Source organism: Athene cunicularia (assembly GCF_003259725.1).
Source record: "Athene cunicularia isolate RWA chromosome 24 unlocalized genomic scaffold, athCun1 chr24_part1, whole genome shotgun sequence".
NCBI lineage: Eukaryota > Metazoa > Chordata > Aves > Strigiformes > Strigidae > Athene > Athene cunicularia.
The window spans coordinates 3,955,798-3,977,250 of NW_020799132.1; the positions used below are offsets into that span (position 1 = coordinate 3,955,798).

The following is a 21,453-nucleotide window of genomic DNA, read 5'->3' on the forward strand; positions in this document are numbered from 1 at the left end:
CCGAAGCCACGGGCCGCTCAGTGACAGAGTGTGACCCACCCAACCCCAGGGGAGGCCCCAGCCCAGCCCGGACACTGCAGAGGTGTGCACTGAGCCTTGAGAGCAACAGGAGGCAGCTTTGGGAATTTATCCCCCAAAACTTGGTGCAAAGAAGGGCAAAACCCCCCGAGACTGAGACGGAGGAAGCAAGTAGTGGCTACCTGAGCCATCCTCCCCCCCGCCAGCCAGCTGCCTCCGCGCTGGGCAGCAATGCCTGCTGGCTGGTGACAAGAGGCTCTGCTTTCCTGGGCAAGCTTTTGGGAAAAGGTCAGCACGTGTTTGGAGAGTGGAGAGGAAGGAGGAAGGACTGTGAAGGCATTTTTGTGTGTTTATTTCGGAGATTTTTCTCTCAGAATGAGTGAAGTGAGGGTTTATTCCTGGGTCTTAACTTATTCAGTGACTCAGCCTTTGCTGCTCTCCTCAAGCAGTTCGAGGAGTAGGGGAGAGATTGTTTAAAGATGGCTCTTTTTTTTTTTTTTAAATATTTATGTGGTTGGGAAATGCTGGGATGGAAATGGCTTGCAGAAAATCACTGCTGGCAATAAAAAAATCTCAGTGGATTTAGTATTTTTCTAGAAATCCACTGAAGTATTGATTTTCATTAAAATTCTTCTGTGAAATTTTCATTAAACTAATCTGCTCCCTGTTAATTTATTTTAACACCTAGGTGTTACATTTTTAATATTAATATAGGTGTTAATATTTGTTGTTGTTTTCATTAAAGAAAAAAAAAAAAAAACGGTCTATAAAATTCTTCCATGAACCCTTGCTTTCTGTTTTGATTTCAAGCATTTTCCTGTCTGTTGCCCTTAATATTTTTAACTTTTATGGGACTGGAAAGCTGTTCCAACCCAAGGGAGGCAGGCTGCTCTTTGCTTCTATGGTCAGGGCTATGTAAAATTATTTCTACAACTTCCTCTGAGTGTTTCTCTCCGCTGGCTGATGGACTTGGGGTAATTTTTCCCATTGGTTTTCTAAGGGAAAGTTTCTGCAGGCGTGGGCCAGGCTGGGAGCAGAGGAGGGGTAGGTGAAGGTAGAGAGGATGCTGACTACAGCACCGTGAACTCCTGAATGTTGGAGCCTCCCGAACTGATGACTTTGTTCTTCCTCTCTGCTAGTCACAATAACAAACAGCATCACCTGAACTGACTGTAAACTGCTTGGACGGTCTTAGCTTAAAAAGTTTTCTCCTAAAGTACTTTTCCTAAAGACTCAGTACTCTGGCTTTCAGTGATTGCTGGAACAAACCCTTAAGTGCTCTGAAGACACACAGCAAACTAGCTCTGTGGTATTACCTGCAGCTGCCCACTCTGCCCTCACGATTATGCAAAGCTCTTGCTGAGCTGCTGGATGCTTCTTTAGCATCTGCTCTATCCCGGTTTTGGCTCGGTATCGCTCCTGTTCAAAGCAGGCTCTTTCTGGGAGGCAGGCTGCTTTCACTCACCCTTTGCCAGCTGTCACCAGTGGGGGTTCATCACCGTTACCTATCCCTGTGAGTCTGTGCACCTAGAGCTTGGTCTCACACCACAGGCAGTCACTGGAGTTGGCTCTTTCTTCATGTGCCTGCTTACTCTCAGACAGAGAGCACTAAGGTTTGGGAAACATGAAGAATAATAATAATAATAATAATAATACATATTCTTTGTGCTATTATAATTTACTGTAGAATTAATCCCTAATGAGAGATGATACTTATCAAATGCTTGGTTTGTGGGCTGTTTGGACGTTACAGCTTGTTCATGCCTATCTGAAGTACTCGATGCCCGCAGGAGTTAGACATCATCTAGTTTACAATCCTCATCTTTGACAGTTTGTCTTTAGATGATGGACCGTGGCTTCTGGCTCTCTTATTTCATGTTTTTCACAGAATCAACTAGGTTGGAAAGGACCTTGAAGCTCCTCCAGTCCAACCATCAACCTCACCCTGACAGTTCCCAACTCCACCAGATCCCTCAGCGCTGGCTCAGCCCGACTCTTCAACCCCCCCAGGGATGGGGACTCCCCCCTGCCCTGGGCAGCCCATTCCAACACCCAACAGCCCCTTCTGCAAAGAAATCCTTCCTGACATCCAGTCTAAACCTTCCCTGGCGCAACTTGAGGCCTCTACCTCTTGTCCTATCACTTATTCCTCAGTTAAAGAGGCTCATCCCCAGCTTTAAGTGATAAAACAGGATGTTTTTGTCAGTGGGCAGCCTACAAGCCAGCTGTTCATACCTTCTGTGAGATGGTGGTGGGAAGTCGATGTCAAGTTGTCTTTGAACGGAACGTGATGGCGATGTTACTGCAGCAGCATTGCTCTTAACTGACCCTGGGTCTTTGACTGCTTCCTGAATCTAAAATATTAAGCAATGGTGGCACTAAAGTGGGCCTGCCAAGTAAATGTTTACTGGGAGGTGGATGCAAACACATCTCTGCCCCTGTGAAGGCAGCCTGTGCTCATGGCGAGCAACACCGCGCCCTGCGGTAGCTGTGGGACCACGGCAGGCAGGTTCTACTCCAGCTCAATCTCTCCTGCATACTTAATGCAAAATTCAAGGCCTATTTCTTATTTAAATTCCTTGTCTTCCTAATCTGAAAGACATTAAGTTTTGGCCTTTGCTTTTAAGCAGATGGATGCTCATCATTTACTTGTATGGTCCCTTTTTGTGCCACCATATCTGTTAGGAGCAGGAAAAAAATTTGCATTAGTATTGAGGTAGATCAAAAGATTTTCCTTCCACATATGCTGCAAATAATGTCTTTTTCTGGGAGGAAAAAAAAAAACCAACAAAACACCAAACCCAAACAGTCCTTTCCAAATGGTTTGTGAGATGATAATGATGAGTGTTTTTAAAAAAGACCCTTCTCCGCCTCCCCCCAGATGCAGCATCGTGTAAGTATAGATGGCTTCTAGCTCAGCACGGGTTTAGTATTTAAATGTTTCCTAAAAGTTCATTGTTTTATTAAAAAAAAACCCAACAAATGAAGCACAGCGCCTACCCAGAAAGCTCACCCTAATTTATGGGAGCTCTAAAAGGTAGTAGGATGACAGACAGGGAGGAAGGTGATCAATTAAGACATTAAGCATTTTGCACCACATGGACGCATCTGCATGTCAGCCAAATAATAAGGCCATCAGCTCATTTTCAGGGGGCTGTTGCCTACTTCAACTCAATCCTCAGATCAAAGAGAAAATGTCTGCTTGCATTTTCTAATCAGAAAAGGGATGCTAATTTAGGTTCCTTAATGTGTGGTGGTAAGAGACTTCTTCAATTAACTGAATTCTATAGCTCAGAAAATAAAAAAAGGGGGATACAAAGGGAGTCAGGCTGGAAAGGCAGAAGTTCTCATTAAATCAAAGGTCCAATATTCATTACTTCCAGCATCTGGGGCTAAACACTAAACATGGAGATCATCAAAGGGAGTTTAATGGGTTAAATTGAGAATATAATCTAATTAAAATATTAGATACGAGTAAATAGCTCTTTAATATTCATCTGAAGGTTTCATTAAAACAGGTACTTGAGGTTTGTATTAAGGGGGGATTATCACTTTTGAGCAGAAACAACAAGTTGAGGTTCCCTAATCAGAAATGCTTCAAAGTGTTACCGTTTGGTTTAAAAATAAAAGAAGGAAAGCAGCAACTGGCAGAGCATGGAAACGTTTACCCATCCTCGCTTGATGGATCATACCACAGACACACATTCTACCACGGGAGGCAAATGCAGTTCCCAAAGGTGAGGAGAAAGGAGGCTGAGGCAGAACGTGGTCCATCGAAGATGATGTTCCACCAAGCTTCCTCTAACGATTATGTACATCACAAACTTCCGCCGGTGACGTGGAACAGTCTAATTCAGCGTGTGGTGGGAAGGAACTGCCTGCGTGGAGAGTTCCCCATCTCAGGTAGGGGGGTCAGGAGGGCTTCAAAGAAAGGAACGTGTCCTTTTTAACGTGGAGAGATGCAGTATGGGGGTCAGTTTTCCCCATGTTAGGTTGGGAGCCTGACTGGAGATCCCGTGGGTGTATTGCAGCAACGAACACACTTCCAGGAGGACCGAGGCACCCTGAGGACTGTAGGGTCCAGGTCAAACTCAGCCAGGGCTCCATAAAATGAAAGGTACGGGGCTTTTCCAGCAATCTGTGTCATACCTCCAACGCCCTGACTTCACTGTACACCCACCAGAAAACTCTCTTTCCTGGGAGCCATTCAGCCAAAGAAATGTTAGCCCAGAAATGTTAAGTCTTACCCATTTCTCTCTCTACCTTTAAGAAGAGGTGCATCTAGAAGAAGAGAAAGCCATTTTGAAGATATTCTCTCTTTTATTCCCCACTTTATCTTTCCATTTTTAGCTTCCTTCAAGGAGACTCAACCCCCCTTTTTTTTTTTTTTTTTCCCCAAAGACTAATTCTCTCTCTCCTGCCATACAAAAGGGGACCTAATAAATTTGATAAAGCAATAACACATAATCACAAGGTGGTGGGTTTGGTTTTTTTTGTTTTTTTTTTTCTTTTTTCTTTTAACTAGCCTATTTTCTAAGAGATTTTAGTGTGTTTTCTTCAAAATTCCCTTGCTGTGTGTTCTAATCACATCTCACATGTTGACTTAATTCATAATTTACTAAGCTAAAGAAATGGAACCATCATAACAAACCCATCTGTTTGTTGTTATTTTTATAGATTTAATCTGTTAAAAGCTGTCCCCTCTCAAACATGTAGCTCTCAATTATCCTGTTACTCAATATTTTTTCCAACTGCTTCTGGCTAATAACAGATTGTCTGCATGATCAGCCAGTACTTGTTTTGAATTTTTGCATCCCAGATGAAGCTTCAAAATTTTGGTCTTGATGTGACAACTATTCACTGACAGATAGCAGAGTAACATTTGAATAATTAGTATTGTATCATTACCAACTGCTATGTTTGGTGCACATTTTTGTTCTCATTCTTACCAGTAATGGATTATTTTTGGCTTTATTTCTGGACAGTCTGCCAAAATCTCCTCTGCACTTCCAAAAAAGAGAAGCATTGCTGGTATTAAGATCATCAAATGAAACTGATGTTTATTTTTAATGTTTTGTAGATATGCCCATGTTTGACATGTCTCAAAATGATCCAGCTGCAACAAGCCAACAGCTGATTAGTCTGAAAGATGCAGCTGCTAGATCAGTTGATTTCAAAGAAAAATAATGAGGTGGCCATATTTAAAATGCTACGTATGCAACTGTTCACATTTTAAAAAATTAGTTATATTAGAACTGATTGTAAAATTTAACAGTGATTAAACTTAAGCCACTTTAGATTTCAATGGAATGGTAAATCAGTATATAACGATCATAGCTCATAATTAAATAGTTCACACATTTTTACCTTGAAGACATCCCTATTAATTTCAAGCTACTTAGAAGATATGAAGGCTTCTGAAAGCAGCTACAACTTGTTTCTCCTTCTCATGTCTATTTTGCAAAGTTTCCAAGGATGTAATTTGAGGTAAACTGTGTCCATTTAAAGTCTGTGGCAGAACTCTTTCCTCTTTCACCTCTTCATCTGATTGTCTTGCTGTGAAAGTCTTTGGTCTAGGAATCTTCTTAGCATATTCCAGCGCCTAAGAACATGAAAGTTGGGGTAACTGATTAAGAGAAAACCTAATCAATATTTCCAAGAAAATGTAGGTGTTTCTATCTTACAGATACTTCAGTGGCGACTGCACCAAACCTCTGCAGTGGGCAAAATAACCCACCTCAAAATGTGCTTTCTGACACTTACCACTGGAGGTCACCTTAAATACTGAAGCAGTGTTTTTACTTTGAAAAAGGAACATGAGTCTATTAAGTTTATACACTTTTTTTTTTTTTTTAAGTCTCATTAAGCTCTTGTCATCAGACCTATTTAATAGCAGGGAGTTCCACAGGTTAATATGACAAGGATGGAAACTGAGCGCTCCTATGATAAATTCTAAGGAATTGATGTATTGAAAGGCCTAAAATGTTAAAACAAGTTTTGAAATGAAGTCTAGTAATTCTTTTATATTCTCTGCAACCTGTTTTAATATAATCCCTTGCCAAATTCCTTTTTGGTTAATTTTAAAGCTAACACAGTTCTGAACAAGAAAAGGTTTCTGAACAAATGAGGATGGTATTCACACGCGCACGTTTCCTTTTATCAACGTGCTTTCCCAAGTGTGTATTTCTGTAGCAGAATGAGGGTAAACCTGCAAGTGTGAATGCGAGGTATAGGTAAAGGCTCTATTGTGACTGAGAGGACACTGGTTTAACCTGGGACATTTTTTGGTGTCCGAGTTTGTCGCATGTATTTGGAAACACCTGTTATGCTTCAAGTGGAAGTTGCATTATCTCACATTCTTTGCAAAAAGAGTGTCTGGGAAGTCTCCTGAAGGAGAATCCACAGCCCTTTTGACACCCAAAGAATGTAGTTTCATCTCTTTGTGGTTTATTTGAAGTTTGGAAATAAATGCAAGTAACTGAGGAATTCGACTGATATTAAACTCCAGCAAAACTTTTTTTCCTGAAGTATGCAGTTCTCATTTATCACCTTGGAGAAATAGCTGTTAGCGTGCTTTCAGCACCAGGCAGGCGAGCTCCTGCAGAACTGATTGGATAAAATATATGCTATTTCCAGAGCTTTATTACTTCCTGCAACAGGGAAAAGGTGCTCCCTTTGTTTGTTTATGTATGCCACTGTCATGTCGTGAGTTTTTGCTCATTTGGGCTATTTTTGAAGGCCGGTGAAGGCTAAAGTGATGTTGTATGGGCTTGAAAAATAAGACCAATTACTGTAGCTATGCAACTGAATTGAAAAGAGTTTGTGAGTGAGACTGACAGGCAGGTGGATAATAGACTAACAAGAGGATATCTGTGGTCCATTAGAAGAGTGCTCTCTGCAGTAGTGTGGCCTCTACCACTGATGGGAAGCAGAGCATGTGCTGCCCTGGGTAACGTTCCTGGGGGGGTCCCACTCTCCTTTATTCCCACCCTTTTTCCCAGGAAAACATCGCTAGCTGTTTAAGCCAAGTTGAGTGCTGGCAGCTCGGATGGAGCACGGCTCCATCTCCACTTGGTACACTCTCATGAAGAACAAGGCAGCTGCATGGACCGAAGGCTGCTGTTGGCAAAGAAATCAGCAAGGACAGCCATAACTGAATAGATGCACAGATGAGCACTTGCCAGGATCCCATGAGAATAGAAGTCCTTAGAGTTGTTAAAAGGAAAATCAAAGTGGACACACTATTTTAGCCTACCATGAGTTAAATGTATGCTTTTTTTTTTTTTCCTTTGTGCAAAGGCCGGAATCTCTCCCTGCGTGTATTTTACAGGGACTCTGTTCTTACCTTCTGCCTTGACACCGAAGATATGACCTGGGGTTTTGTAGGTAACCTCTGAACCAAAGCAATGTTTTTCATGTTGTGCTCCTTAATTTGCTTTGCATATTCCTTTTGTTGCTTTAACTTCTCTTTCTGACAAAAGGGAAAAAAAGCATACGGTTAATTAAATGTCTCAGTGGATCCATCAATGAAACACTTTTTCCATCGGAGTCTTCCATTTACACCTCTGTTGCTGTTTAACCTGGCCATGCTATTGATCACTCCTCAGCAGAACACAACAGGAAATCCTGATAAATGGCACAGCTTTTTTAGTCACCTTTCATTTTTAAGAGCCTTTTCTTGGACTGAATTGAGGAGAGAGCTCAACAGAAATGTGACTTTATTCTGAATATTTCAATATATCTGTTCAGTTCTAAAATGGCTGTGCTAATTTCTGTCAGCTTCTGCAATGACTTTTAAAACCTCTGTACTTAACTTTTAAGGCCCTAAGTCACCCGCTTCATTTACTGAACTGATATTCTCTGTCTTTATGTTTCTAGTAATGCATTAGGCTCCAATTCAGCAGTATGCTCTACGCTGCCCCTGTCAGCAGCCAGTGCAATGATACCACAGTGGCATTTCAGGTTGCAGATGTGTTATGATGGTGCTAAAAATGCAGAGAGTCCTGAGCTCTGCACCGCTCTGCCCATTCCCATTTCAGATCTCTAATCTCTTTCATTTATGGCAAGGAGGAAGAAAACACAGCAGCTTCTCAAGGACTCCATAGGGATGATAATTTTGTCATTTCTTCCTTCTGCTGTCCTACAGTGTTTCTATAAAGAATTCCATATGGAGCACCTGCTGTCAGATTAACTGGGTCTCAAAGCATGCAGGATGGGTTTGCAGCACCTTCAATATACAGCTGTTACCAGACCCTCATTATCAGCAGAGAACAGGTCAAACAATATCAATTGTTCGGATACTTGTTCTGAACAATCCGTCTCCATTTCCACAGGGGAATGTGCATCCAGCTATTTTCTTCTTGTGTTTACACAACTTCTTTTACTTCCACTTTGAAGGTTAGGGAAACCTTCCACACTGGCAACTCAGCCACATCAGTGTATAATTTACTGATGGTGCAATTAGCCCTGTCGAATTCCATGAACTATACTCCCTGTTTCTGGAATTACAAAATTAGAGGGATAAAATTATGCACAATACAGTTGTCTGTCTTTCTATTTGAATCTCCCCTTAGGATCTCAAGCTAGACCTAGACTCAGGGACATAAAGCATCAGACAAACATAAGTTGCTTCTCAGCAGTGATTTCTTTGCCATTCTCCCCTGGCTAAGTTCACTTTGCACAGCTGAAAAGCAGATCATACAACAGGGACCTCTTACCTTCTCTTTGATTGCTTCATAGTCAGGTCCAAGGCCTCCAAGCTTCACATTCAGATTTATGTAGGCTTTGGAGCTACGTGTCTGAAAACCAAACAGCAGTGACAGATTTTTCTTTATATGATTTCACAGAGAACATAATGAAAGCAAGTCTTGTAGTAGACACGCGAGGTAAGAGCAGGATTCAACTTGCAGTGTCAGTCTTACTTGTGGCATGTCTCATTTTAAAGATCGTGAGTGACCAAAAAGACTGAGTTTGCATAAATCAAATTACACTGTATTTCCTTTGACTCTAGGTGGGTAATTGGCAATTGCCCAAATCACAAAGCAATACTTTCTGTCAAAAATGATCTTTTGTGAGCTTTATTTTTAAACAGCTTAAAGTGACCCATTTGACTGTTGTTAGAATGAAACTCCAAAGAAACTGTTGTAAGAGAAGCAGATAAAAGTACCTGATTTTGGTGGTAAAAAAAAAAAAAAAGGCAAATGTTATTCGTAATAGTTATCCTTCTTTGTTCTCAAAACTGCAGTGGAAAATTGTTCACAGACAGTTGAAAAATATATGCCTTGCAGCACAGCAAAAGCTTTACAAGTGCACAGGGAAGACAGGAGATGAATGATGGGGGATGCCATTTCAGTACTTCATGACATTACTACAAAGACCCCAATACTTCCTGAACCTTTCTAATCTCTTTCAAGAACACTAGATTAATTTTTAGAAGTGGACTGCCTATTAAAAACTTGTCAGTGGAAACTCATTATGATCAGCTCTGTAGTAATTTCAATCACAGTGTAATGCAGAAACACCAAGAAATTTCTACATGCAAATAAAATGTGCGTTTCTTCAAAGGGCATGTTGCAGAGAAACTCATTCTCTGCACTGAATTTTCAATGTTATGTTTCTTTCTGTCAGTTATCCCTATTCTTTTGTGATATACTTACACCTATCTTTTAATTTAAGGTACTGTGAAGAGTTAATCATTTAGCTGTCTACAATAAAATCAGGGATTTCTCATTTCATGCGATGAGTATGACTGCATTTGTTTATTGGGAAAAGCTGGATTTTTCTGAGAGACATAAACCATCATATTGTCTGTGGCATTTCTCACGTATGAAGCGTGAGAGAGCTACTGAAAATACAGGAGACAGAAACAATGGTTTGAACTCAGGGGGACAGAAAGGGAAGGAAATCTGCCCTTCGGTTACTATCATAATCCAGCTAACTCTTCTCAGAGGCATTCAAGCAGCAATACACAAACTGTCTCCTAGATGAAACACAGGAGTAATTATTCCAGCTTAGTTTGTCTGCCCTGAGACTTGGAGCTAACTTCTTAAACATATAATTTGTCATGGACACACAGGGATATCTCTGTGCTGTTCCACTGCCTGTGTTAACTGGTTGCAGTATGAAACCGGACACACAGAAAAGACAAAAAGAAACAAGTTTTAATAAGGACCGAAGTGGGATCATCAGGAGACTTGTAATAATGTTTATGCTATTAGCTTCACAAATCCTCTAAGTTTGTTGTTGTTCAGTCTTATTCCCTTGGAAACGAAAAGATTTGAGTTGGATAGTAAATGAGCGTGACCAGGATAATGGTTTAGCTCAGATCTGAGGCCTGGCTACCTGCTGCTTTATACAAATAGCTTTATTCTAAATCATTTTATCGCCGGATAACTTAAAGGACAAACAGTGCTCTGTGTGTTCTTAGAGCTAATCAAGACTGCCAGTGACATGGTGGTGAACTGCCATGCTCTTTAGACTAAAGTGATTTGAGTGTCTGTTTCCACCTTTGTTCCTTGGTTTTTAATGCTCTGGGCAAGTCAGTGTGTCAGTGTGCTCTCTGTAACAATTAAATATTTCTTAGCCCCCATTCCTTTTTTTTTTTTTTTTTTTTTGGTGAAGATATTTGGATTACTAAGAAAATAAATATTAAGCAGGGGGGGAAATAGAAATGTAAACCCATCCAGTCTGCATCTATTTCCTTACCTTCTTTCTGACTTTAGGCTGGTTTTGCTTTCCCATTTGCATGATATATCCTTCTGAGTTGCTTCGGCTTATTTTCACTTGATTTCCTTCACCACTCTCTGGATCTACCTCTGAACCCCTTTCTACATGGGGCATTATAGGTGGAAGAAGGCCAAACAAGTCCCTGTCAGTGAAGTGAGCTTCTGTCAAACGAGTGATCTCTTGGTGATGTGGCTCCATCGCTTGTGTAAACTGGAAGGTTGAACAAGGGGCTGTTGGTGAACTGTGAACAGAAGATTGAGAGGGCCTCAAAAAAGAAAGGGGGGAAAAATATGAATCTTTATTTGACCGTAGCAGATAGCTCAACAAGCAATCTGTACATGGAATGCTCCTTGCTCACAGAATATACTGGGAACAGGAAGATGGAAAGACGGGTATTTCTCAATAACTGACTTTGTACCCAAGTGTATGGAAATTGTTTAAAATAAATGGAAAAAATTATAGATGGGGAAACTTTCAGCCTGAGGCAAAGCTAGCTTAAGACAATGAAAACTGCTTTTGAACAGCTTTGGATCAGGCCTGCAGAGTACTGAAAGAACTAACTTTCTGTGTGAAATAAAACCTTCATTTTTATCAAGGCAGGTGAAATTCTACATAACGAAGGATTTTCATGCCCTTCCCCATGTGTAGCAAGCCAGAACTGGCACTGGAATGACTCTGGGTACTCACCCTGCAAGGCAAGTTTTGATATAACTCTGTGCAGCTAGCAGTAGACTTAGTTTATGCACAGTGTTCTTCGCTATCTATTTTTTTGCTAACAGACCAATGTCAAAGATTTCTTTTCTAAACCAAGCACCCCTCTCTGCCCTGTATCCTGCAAAACATTATCCAAATGATAAGAAACAATTTAAGAATTTAAGCACACCAGGACTACTCTCTTGAGCTAAACTGACATACTCTAAATCTGGAATTTATTTAAGATTTTTCGCTTTCCAATTACAGCATCAGGTGTTGCCCATTTTGAGGAAAGACATGGCTTTCTTTCTAGGGAATATACAAATCCATTCTCAGTCCATTTAATCTTTGTCAGTGCTAAAATCCTCCATTTCATCCTCCTGTCTCTCTAGGGTTCTTTTGTTAGCAACACTTGCAATCACTACATAGCATATGCACTCAGAATAACTACTTAATGGTAGGTATTAAATCCATATATAGAGCAGAATGTTTTGGCAAAAGCTTTAGCACTGGGGAATCCTGACTCCTGGTGCCAAGATAATGATTTGTTAGCTCGACCTCTGCTGTAACGATTAATGTTCTGGCATACTGTGCCACTGGTGGAAAGCATAAACTGCTGCCAAACTGGGACCAGGCCAGTGTTTTCCTATTTAAACGGAATCAGCAGCCCTGTAAAATCCCCCCTTCATTCTGAAATTCCATATATAAAGCACATCTCACAATGAACAGCAGCATGTAATCTTGGTTGTCCTTTACCAAAGCGCAGCTTTCAGTCTTAAGTGAACAGTGGGAAATTTAAACTGTCTGCCAAACTACCTCAAATACTTGTAAGACAAAGAGAGTAACTAAGTTTGCCAAGAGGAATTCCAGTTGGCTTGAAGTTCTGGTTCTGAAGTTCTTGGGTTTTCATCCGTGATGATAACCTGATCTTTTTTACCACGTCAAAGACTATCCCACTGCATTGGTTTGAAAGGCCAACATAAAACAGATCTACAGACTTACGTGTTTGGAGAAGGTCAGAGCAACTTTTTCTACTTGTAACATTTTCCATTTTATGGTAACCCCTTGATGTTCACAGGGGTTTTAGGGGACAAGTAATACAACAGTAGTTAAGTTCTAGCTCAGAATCCTCATGAACCATCAAACATGACCATGGATTAGTTTGTACTTTTACATTATTATCAACCAAATAATGTCTTAAATAGATCAGATTCTTTGAGCTCTCTGTTTATTGGGATTTGGAATTTATTTTGGTTTTAAATCATTCAGTATATAAAGCACCATACACATTAACTGTTGGTGATTATCTACTGATATATATCTAAGGATTTATTGTCAGTAATTGGTACTTTAAAAGTAATGACATTATAGCTTTAAATATTCAAACTTCAATGCTTTTACAGATATATTTCAATGTTCATGTTCTATCAAAAAGGAACCTTGAGCTGCTGTGCTTTCAGGTACCATTTGTCTTCAGGCTCCATCTTCACAGTCTGGAATGGTAGGACGCTCTGAACTGGTTCCTCAGCGACAGTTTTAGGATCTGTAACCTAAAAACCAAGAATGTTTATGGCCACAGCCCAACCAGATGAAAGGATTTAGAAGTCTTGGGGAAAGAATGAGAAATAATTTGCCTCCTTTTAAAGCGAAAATGCTAACGTTAGGCATTATATAATAGATACCGAGAAAACAAACAGCTAAAAGAGAAAATGAAAAAGGAAGCAAAAAACCCAATTAACAGTGGTGTGGTAGTAGGGAGTATTCCTTCTACTTTAAGAAGAAGAGAGGAATATAAAATTGCAGGAAGTATGCAGCACAGAAACCTACTTGTAACTCTCAGATGTCTATGCTTCTCCATTTATATGAGAGCCAGTGGATGTACCTAATAACAGAAAAACAACTAGACAACCATCATTGTCCAAGCAATCAGCCAGTGTACCAAGATATTGATGGATGACACACACCACAGCAAGGTCTTGAACAACAGAGTATGCAGAAAAAAAGATGGCAAAACACAGTAAAGTTGGTAGAAAAGTACAAGGAGTAGCTGCAGAAATAAAACATCTAATACACATAGCCTGGTAACAATATCAAACAGCAAGCCCACAAACAAGAACAACATCTTCATGTGGCCACAGTCATGGTAACACTATGGCTGGAAATCAAATTTGAGCAATTTTTTGCGGGTGGCTGCAGGCACTACAGATTTTGAAGCCAAGCAATACCCTCGTAAATAGAGCAATAATGAACATTTTTCTTGAGAGCATCAAACTTTTTTTTTTTCCCCGATCTATAAAACTACAGGAAAAACAAAGGGGTTTTATTTTTTATTTATACTTGTGTTGCCCCAAACCATCCTGCAAAGTACTTTAGCAGGTGTGACAGTCAACTAAGCGTGCAGATAGGCAGTTTCACCTCAAAGAAACTACAGCTAACTATGTGCTGAACTCGTGCTTGTGGCAGAAGTCCCTGTGCACCGCTGCGGAGTGACACTGGCTAACACAGGACAACTTGCACCGAGAAGATATTTGTGACCAAGAGAATTATTAATTGACAATCATAACGGTGAAATCGGCGTGAAGGAAGTGTTAAATCCTTTCAGAGAGTTGAGCCTCTCATCTTTGGGGGTGAGAGATTAGGACAACTAGGAAAAGGCAGGTAGGGTTTATCGCTGAGTTTTCAGGTGATGTCATTGCAGGTTCTATTAGTTGCGATGGAAAAAGTTGACAAATTAAAAGTTACCGCACAGGTTTCCTGATCCGTGGATAGATACAGCTTTGCAGTCAGTAAGATGTTTTTGGTGGAACCAACTGCCTCACTGCGTTGATAGTTTACTGGGCAGGTAAAGCATACTTCTACATTATCTCTTTGAAAGAGGAACAGGACACAACCTCTGCCAGCATTTTTTGTGAACTATTCTATTAATACCAATCAAATTGAGAAAATGATCAAATGAAATTGCATTTTGAGAATCATAAGCTGTGTAATGCCTATTCTGTTAAATTGAGGCCCATAATTGCTTCTCTACTGAAAAGATACAACAAAGACAGCAATCATGGCATGTCATTATCCCAGACTAGAAAACCGGCCTTTGCAGTGAGGACTTCAAAGGCTTGTGGTTCTCGAATTGCATTTGGCTGCTATTGTTGAAGCGCAGGCAATCTTGATTAGGTGTTTACACTGAGGTAAGGCGCAGTGCACAGAGAGTCTGAGTGCCTTGGTCTAGAGCCATTAAAAAATTGTACATTATGTTCCTTGCTTTGAAGTAAGGGGCTTGTAGGTAGGAAAGCAACTCATATTGAGTACAGCTGAGCTAGATTGGGCCACTACTTCTCTCTTTCTTTCTTTCTTTCTCTCTCAAAGAAACTCATCATCAGGTTCTTAAAGAATCAGGCAACACTGCAAAGAACTTGATGCTTTATAAAATGTTATATCAATTAGTAAATATACAGATCAACACACATTTACGGTATGTTTTGGTACATACAGCCTGCTGTCTGTATGTGCAGAGATAACAGCTGTAAATCTTGCAAGAAGGAGGCTGCAAATATTTTACCTAATGTTATGTCAGTTGAAAAGAGCTGTGTGCGAAGTAGTTACTTCAACTATTTCATTATCACAGTACCTGACAGCCAACAGTGATCATATCAATAGCTCATCCTGCTTCAACATCCTGCAAAGCTTAAAACAATCCAGTTTAGGAAAAAAACTATTCAGAACGTGTTTGATTGCTCCAGCGGAAGACGTGTGGCTTGTTTGGTTCTTCTCATACTTTGTGCTTTTCCACTTTTGGTAAGTTTTCCAGGTGAGGTGACCAACGTTGGTTTGTGGGCCAGCTCGGGTCAACAAGATGCTCCTGTCAGGCCTTCCACCCCCTTCAGCAAGACGGAGCAAGGGCTGTATCACTTCAGGACAAGAGAGGCAAGTACTTCCTATGCCTACTGGCAGCAAACACAAAGGTAGCTGACAGTAGGTGGTGATGCTGTTGCAGCTCTATCAACTTGTCAAGGAAAGAAGCACATGCTGCCTGGCTCCTGCTGTGTCACAGCTCTGCTGTCCCCATGGCTACTTCAGCAAGGCAATCTTAGAACATAACCCAGGTTTTAAGATTTTTTTTTTTTTTTTTTTTTTTTTTTTTTTTTTTACTATTACATATGTTTGAATAGTGTCTGCACGATGAAGTTCTGATCCCTGGCTCCAATACCTGCATATGAAACATTTTCAGAATTCCCCAAATAGTAAACATAATCATATCAACGCAGCTTTAATTAGCGTCAATCTACACTAATTATTTTTACCATCAACCAAATTATAACTGAAAAAAACAAGTGCTCTTAATAGCTCTGCTAGCAAGAAGCTTGTCCACCATTACACTCATCGTAATGTAGTCAGCAGATGCCCTCTAACGTTGTGTCAACTGTTCATTAGCTTAGAAAATGTGTCACGTGAAGCAGAAAGTCTCTGTAGTTTTACAAGTTAAGAATTTTCTATGCTACAACTCGTGGAGTGATTCAATGACTCCCACCCTCCCATTATGCATAATAAGTAGCAAGTAAAAGCAACAAACTCATGTACAATCGTTCATTAGGAAGTGTAATTACATTTCCACTTAATCCTTAAGACAAGTTGTCTGACATTTTGCAGTCAATCATAACAAAGCTAGGCCCTTCAAGCACTGTACATGACTGGTACCTCCTGACTGACTACAACTGTAAGGTTTGGTGTGGCTGAGAAAGCAAGCAGGGCCAAAGGGTTGTCTGACCACCCAAATCTAACACATATTTCTTGAATACTCCTACACTTGTGGCTGTAAATGACAGTTCTAAGCAAGAGCGTGCATGGCCCTTGAAAGCAGCGTGCCCACAATGTGTTTTCTGGTTCTTAAACTCAATTGTAACTTCACTTTTTTGTTACGAACGACATGGGTGGAAGAACACAGCTTTTTAAGCCAAATGGTGACAGCAGGGTTTCCTACTGCAGTTAAAAACTGTGAGTGTTCTGCTATTAGAAGCAATTTGCATTTGCTGCATTGAGCAAAACTAGGAATATGATATTAGCAGAGATAATTGTTACCAAATTCATGCTGGCCAAGCAGAGAAGAATCAGTCCCTGGGGTTGTGAGTAACTGAGGACTTGTCAACTAATTCCATAGATGGTGAACAAGATTCTTACTGGAAATCATAAGCTATCACCTGCATGATAGATTGTAAATGTACTTAATCCTCTGCAAACCTGATCATGCAGCTGTTCCATTTTAACACTAGACAGTCCTCAGTTTATACCAATTAGAAAACATGTAAAAATTACCTACCTGCTCTTGAACAACTCCCTCTTGCTTTTTACTGTGTAACTGAAGATAGGAATTTATCTTCTCTGTCCGTAATCCTAAAGTACGTTTATTTTTTTCCACAAAGTTTTTTTTTGCTCTTTGTGGTCGATCTTTATTTTTTTCCACAAAGTTTTTTTTTGCTCTTTGTGGTTGATCTTGAATCTGAGGAGAAAAAGCACTGCCGTCTGTACTGGGACTGTCTTTGAAACGACAGGCATCTGCAGATTCCTTCCCTTTGGTTTGTAGCCTAAAAGGTTCATTGCTGACCACAGCATCTGGTTCATGAAGGCTTAGTAATTCTGTACCAAACTCTGAGCATGAGTCTTGTGACTTTGCCTCCTGTTGACTCTTTTCTTCGGGGGAGCCATTGGAATGGAGGTAAAATGAATCTTGTGAGGAGACCACGCTGCTTCCTCCAGCACCTTGACATGCTTTTTCTGCCTCAGAAAATTCTGCTACCTCTTTTGCATTCTCCCAGTTAGGATTGTATCTTAGGCTGAAATACTTGTCCACAGACTGTTGTTTCCTATTTAAAAAAAAAGAAACACAAGATTATTTATGTATAAATTGTATAAATCCTGTAGTATTTCAGTGTGCAATTTGAGCCAACCAGTATGGTCAACTGAATTATTTCAGTGCATACAGTATGGCCATCTGTGGGCCTGGGATCAGATCAGTTTTATCCAACATTTTTTTAGCAGAAAATTTAGGCAGGACCTCCTTTTCGTTTTAAATTTTTACTATCACTGAATGATAAATTGCCCTAATATTAAGGTCACAGTAGAATACAACCTTTATCCTAAATTTGGCATAGAATCAGAAGTAGTAGTAGAATCTACTAAAAGATGAAAAGAGATGTAGTACCGCTTCTGCTGTCCCCTTTAAAATGATGTGGCCTGCAAAAGACAGTATGTGTTGCTCATTCTTCAAAGACTCTGCTGTGTGAAATAAAAGTGATATTCCTGGTAAAATCACTCTCTCAAATGTCAGTTTGAGACTGTCTAGGCAAGAACAGCCTATAGCTCTGTATTTTTATTCTCTCTTCTCACTCCTATGATACATCAGGATGTTTCAATAAAAAAACTATCAAAGACTTAAAGTAACTTCTCATTAAAAAAAGAGGCTGTAATTGTGGTAAGTGTATAAAGACATAAATCAGAAAGGTTTGTGGGTCTGTTTTTTGGGTTTTTTTTTTGTTTTTTTTTTTTTTTTTAAAAAAAAAAAAACCTCCAAATGTCCAAACTGTTGTTCCAAACTACATTTGTAGTTTATGATTTATGGTCAGTTCCAACAGAAGGAAAACTGCAGGGGCCAAATACCTACAAATTGGCTTCCAGGAGACGTGTGGGCAGTGGCAGGAGTAAGGAGCGTGGGAGAAAAAAGCTTTTAACACTGTTTTTTCTTAACAGGACCTGCAGTATAGTCCTGGTTTCTTGGGCACTGACAAATGGTGAGCCTGTCAGAGTGACATTTGTTGGTCCTGAAACCTGGTTGACTCTTCAGCCTCTATGAAAAGAAATGTACTGATTTGCTGGATTCTCCAAACCATGGCACAGTTAATCATATTAACATTTCCATAAATCATTTATTCATCCTTTCTAAATTAGTTACATGCCTATGCCTATCTTTCGAGTGGCTCCTAATAATGAAATAATCTGTTTCTCTAGCAATGCTTTTCATTTCAGGTAAGCATTGGTGCTGTGGTACCCTGTATACTAGAGATTAGATGATTTACACTGGTGAAAACATTATTATTCCTAGTTGTCATACACCGCAGGTAAACAGAAATAGTTTGAAATGAGTACAGAAATATGTGATATAATTGCAGTGATTCAAACGACGGAGTACAATGCTAAAGAGTTCTATTGTGCTGAAATGTGTGCACAGCAGCTCAATTGTATTGTGCAGACCAGGTCACCGCATGGGAACAAAATGAGTGTGAAGAGCTCCTTCATCTCTAATCATCTGCAGACAAAAAGTGCACCTTTTATTCCTCCCCCCAACTTGATATAAAGGTTAGATGGACTCTGTACTCATCAACAAAAGTGTTGTATGTAGACAACAGATGCAGCATTTCCTCTTCAAATTCCGAGGTTAGTAATGGATGTAGAGAGGGGGTTTCATATGTATATGCTGTGATATTTGCTCCGGTTAATGGACTGTATTTGAGTACTTACTAGCCTAAGTTCAAACAAAATAAAATTAAATTTCCATTTAATGAAGAGCCTCACATTCAGCGTAGTATTCAGTCAAAAAAATTACTAAAAATTAGAGCATGTTTCTAGTACAATTAACATCATTTGCACTCACAATAAAATATTCAATAACTGGCCGTTTTGCCTGTTGAGGAGGTGAATAAAAGCATGCTATTAATCATTTAGCCTTCATTTGTTTGCCATTTTATTTTAAGTAGTCAATTAAATTGAAACTGCACATCATTATTACTTCAGGTTTAATTTAATCCCTTTAAACTTGAGAATTATTCCCAATTTATAGTGTTAAACCTTGTGTGCATATGACAGCAATTTAGATTTTATTTTATATACCAACTTAACGCTTTCTAAAGCATGTTTAAAGGTGACAATAACCCTGGAAAATTTAATTTTAGATTTAAACAGTTATAAGGACAAACCTGCATTTATTCAACCCACCAAATTTTGCCCTTTTAAGTTTTCTTACAGGAAGCGGCCTGGTTTGCTCAGCACAGATCTTTTGGGAAGGAAGGAGAAAAGGACGTGTTGGTACTGGTTCTTGTTTTATCTCTGGTCCTTTTTCACAGCCCAGCTCCAGAAACCCTGTAGGCCACGATCTCAGAGCTGCTGCAGCATTGGAAGGTCTGACAGTTACGGGGCAATGGTTGCCTGTTTGAGATGGTAGCCAGCACGTACTGCTAAATATTGTAGTGCCCAGTCCACAGTCATTGGACTCCTTCTGCAGTTCTGGATCAAGTAGACAGGAATGAGGGAATCTACATTTAATAGGCCTTTACCAGAAGAAACTGTAGGTAAATGCTCCCCCGTTAGCTTACCCAGTAATGGTTAAGAATAGAGGTTACCACATATCTGCTCATCACTTCCTACCTTCTTGCCTGCCTGTTTCAGAGGCAACTAAATAGGCACATAGCATTCCCCTCTGTATGCAGTGTCTAGAGCCAGTATGTGAGGGATGTTTTCTTTTCCATCTTACCCCTCTACACTGGTGTTTCAGCCAACATAATAAACAGCTGAGGCCATGTTGGAGAAATGGGTATAATTATGAATGTGGGTAAGATGAAACAGTACATCAATGTGTGTAACTAAGTCTGTAGGTGCTCTTAATAGCACTTTGGTGATACACATTGGTCTTGAAGATGTCATGGATATTCTGAGGACTGTAAGGTTTTAAAGTGTCAGAACTATTCTACTCATCTACTAAAATCCTACGCCTTACCTTCCGTTGCCATCATTCTTTAGCATTCCATTTGTGTATCGATTGGTGTCACACTCAGCTCCTTGTTCTTCTAAACTCATCTCCTCCAAGCTGTCTTCTTCTAAGCTGTCGTTCTCCAGCTCTTCAGAATACAGTCCTACCAGCTCTTCACTTTCACGAATCCGCTGCTGGAGTTGTAACTGATACTGTCTCTCCTGAACAAGGCTTTCAGTGTCAGACTCCTGGGAGTGGTGCAGACGTGAGGCAAAGCCCCTTTTGCTTACAGATGGCCTTTTCCAATCCGCAGGGTGGAAATCTGACTGCACAAGTACGTTCTGAGGAACATGTTTTTTATTCATGTTGCAAGTGTGTGGAGAAAAAACTGAAATATACTTTGGATCTGAAGAATTCATCCTGCGTTCTGCACTGAGGGTATACACCAGCCCTGTACGTGGAAAACAGAAGAGTAAATAAAGGTTGTTCACTCTCTATTTGTTAAAATCTGGAATTGTGGGTAGTATCGACTTACAGACTCAGAATTTGACCTTCTATAGTTAAAACAGTTCTTTATTCTCATCTGTTACTCTGATTTTCCTTTAGGCAGTTAATATCAAGGTCCCTATGCAGCAAATGCACAACTTATTGCTATGAAATCTGCCCGAAACTATCAGTGGTAATAAAGCTAATCATGTATGAACAGCTTATGAAAACGATGCTAAGACAAAGCGATGACATTTTATCTGTTAACTTTTGAGAGGTGTAAGAAATTCAGTATGGGTTTTTTATTCAACTTTATACCGTTTTGACATGTCAGCTATCAGCAACAAAGCGTGACAGAGGGGAACACGGGGCTCAGAACTGAACACTCCCTCAATTGGGAAGAGGGTTTCTTTTCATCTGACTGCATTTTAATGTTCAGAAGTCATCCGCACCAGCAGGTATTTATGAAGCGGCTGGAAGGAAAAGGCAGTGTTTTGTGGAGAAATGTGGTCTGTTGTAACCAGAACAATTACTGAAGTAATGAGTTCCAGAGCACGCTGTGCCCAATCTGTTTAAAGGTACGTAGCGAGTTTCACTTTAGTACGTGGGCACCTGTTACGATACGGAAATGCAAAATAGCCATTTTCTCAGGGTTAGCCCTGCTTGCCACACACGGGCTTACCCTCCGGGGAGGCCTTTTACACCCGGGCGGGTATCGCCGCTCGCCCCCCGCCGGTCGCTGGCACCGCCCGGGACCTGCGGCCGCAAACGGCCCGTCCGTGAGCAGCCCCGCTCCGCCC

The 21,453-nt window shown here is 40.3% G+C and overlaps 1 protein-coding gene across 3 annotated transcripts in view; it reads right to left on the reverse strand.

Moving 5' to 3' along the window:
* Nucleotides 1–4,412: 4,412 nt before the first annotated feature.
* JHY (junctional cadherin complex regulator) overlaps nt 4,413–21,453 on the reverse strand; it is a 17,236-nt gene continuing 195 nt past the window's right edge. The window contains exons 2-9 of one of the 3 annotated variants that reach the window (XM_026863814.1): nt 20,195–20,618; nt 16,921–17,291; nt 16,748–16,875; nt 12,901–12,986; nt 10,723–11,008; nt 8,736–8,816; nt 7,364–7,489; nt 4,413–5,620 (exon numbers count right to left, since the gene is read on the reverse strand). In XM_026863814.1, coding sequence (XP_026719615.1) covers nt 5,417–5,620; nt 7,364–7,489; nt 8,736–8,816; nt 10,723–11,008; nt 12,901–12,986; nt 16,748–16,875; nt 16,921–17,291; nt 20,195–20,586 — 1,674 coding nt within the window. In that variant the 5' untranslated portion in view covers nt 20,587–20,618 and the 3' untranslated portion in view covers nt 4,413–5,416. Of the gene's footprint in view, nt 5,621–7,363; nt 7,490–8,735; nt 8,817–10,722; nt 11,009–12,900; nt 12,987–16,747; nt 17,292–20,194; nt 20,619–21,453 lie in introns of all 3 variants that reach the window. The other 2 variants (XM_026863813.1, XM_026863812.1) reach the window with 2 other exon arrangements.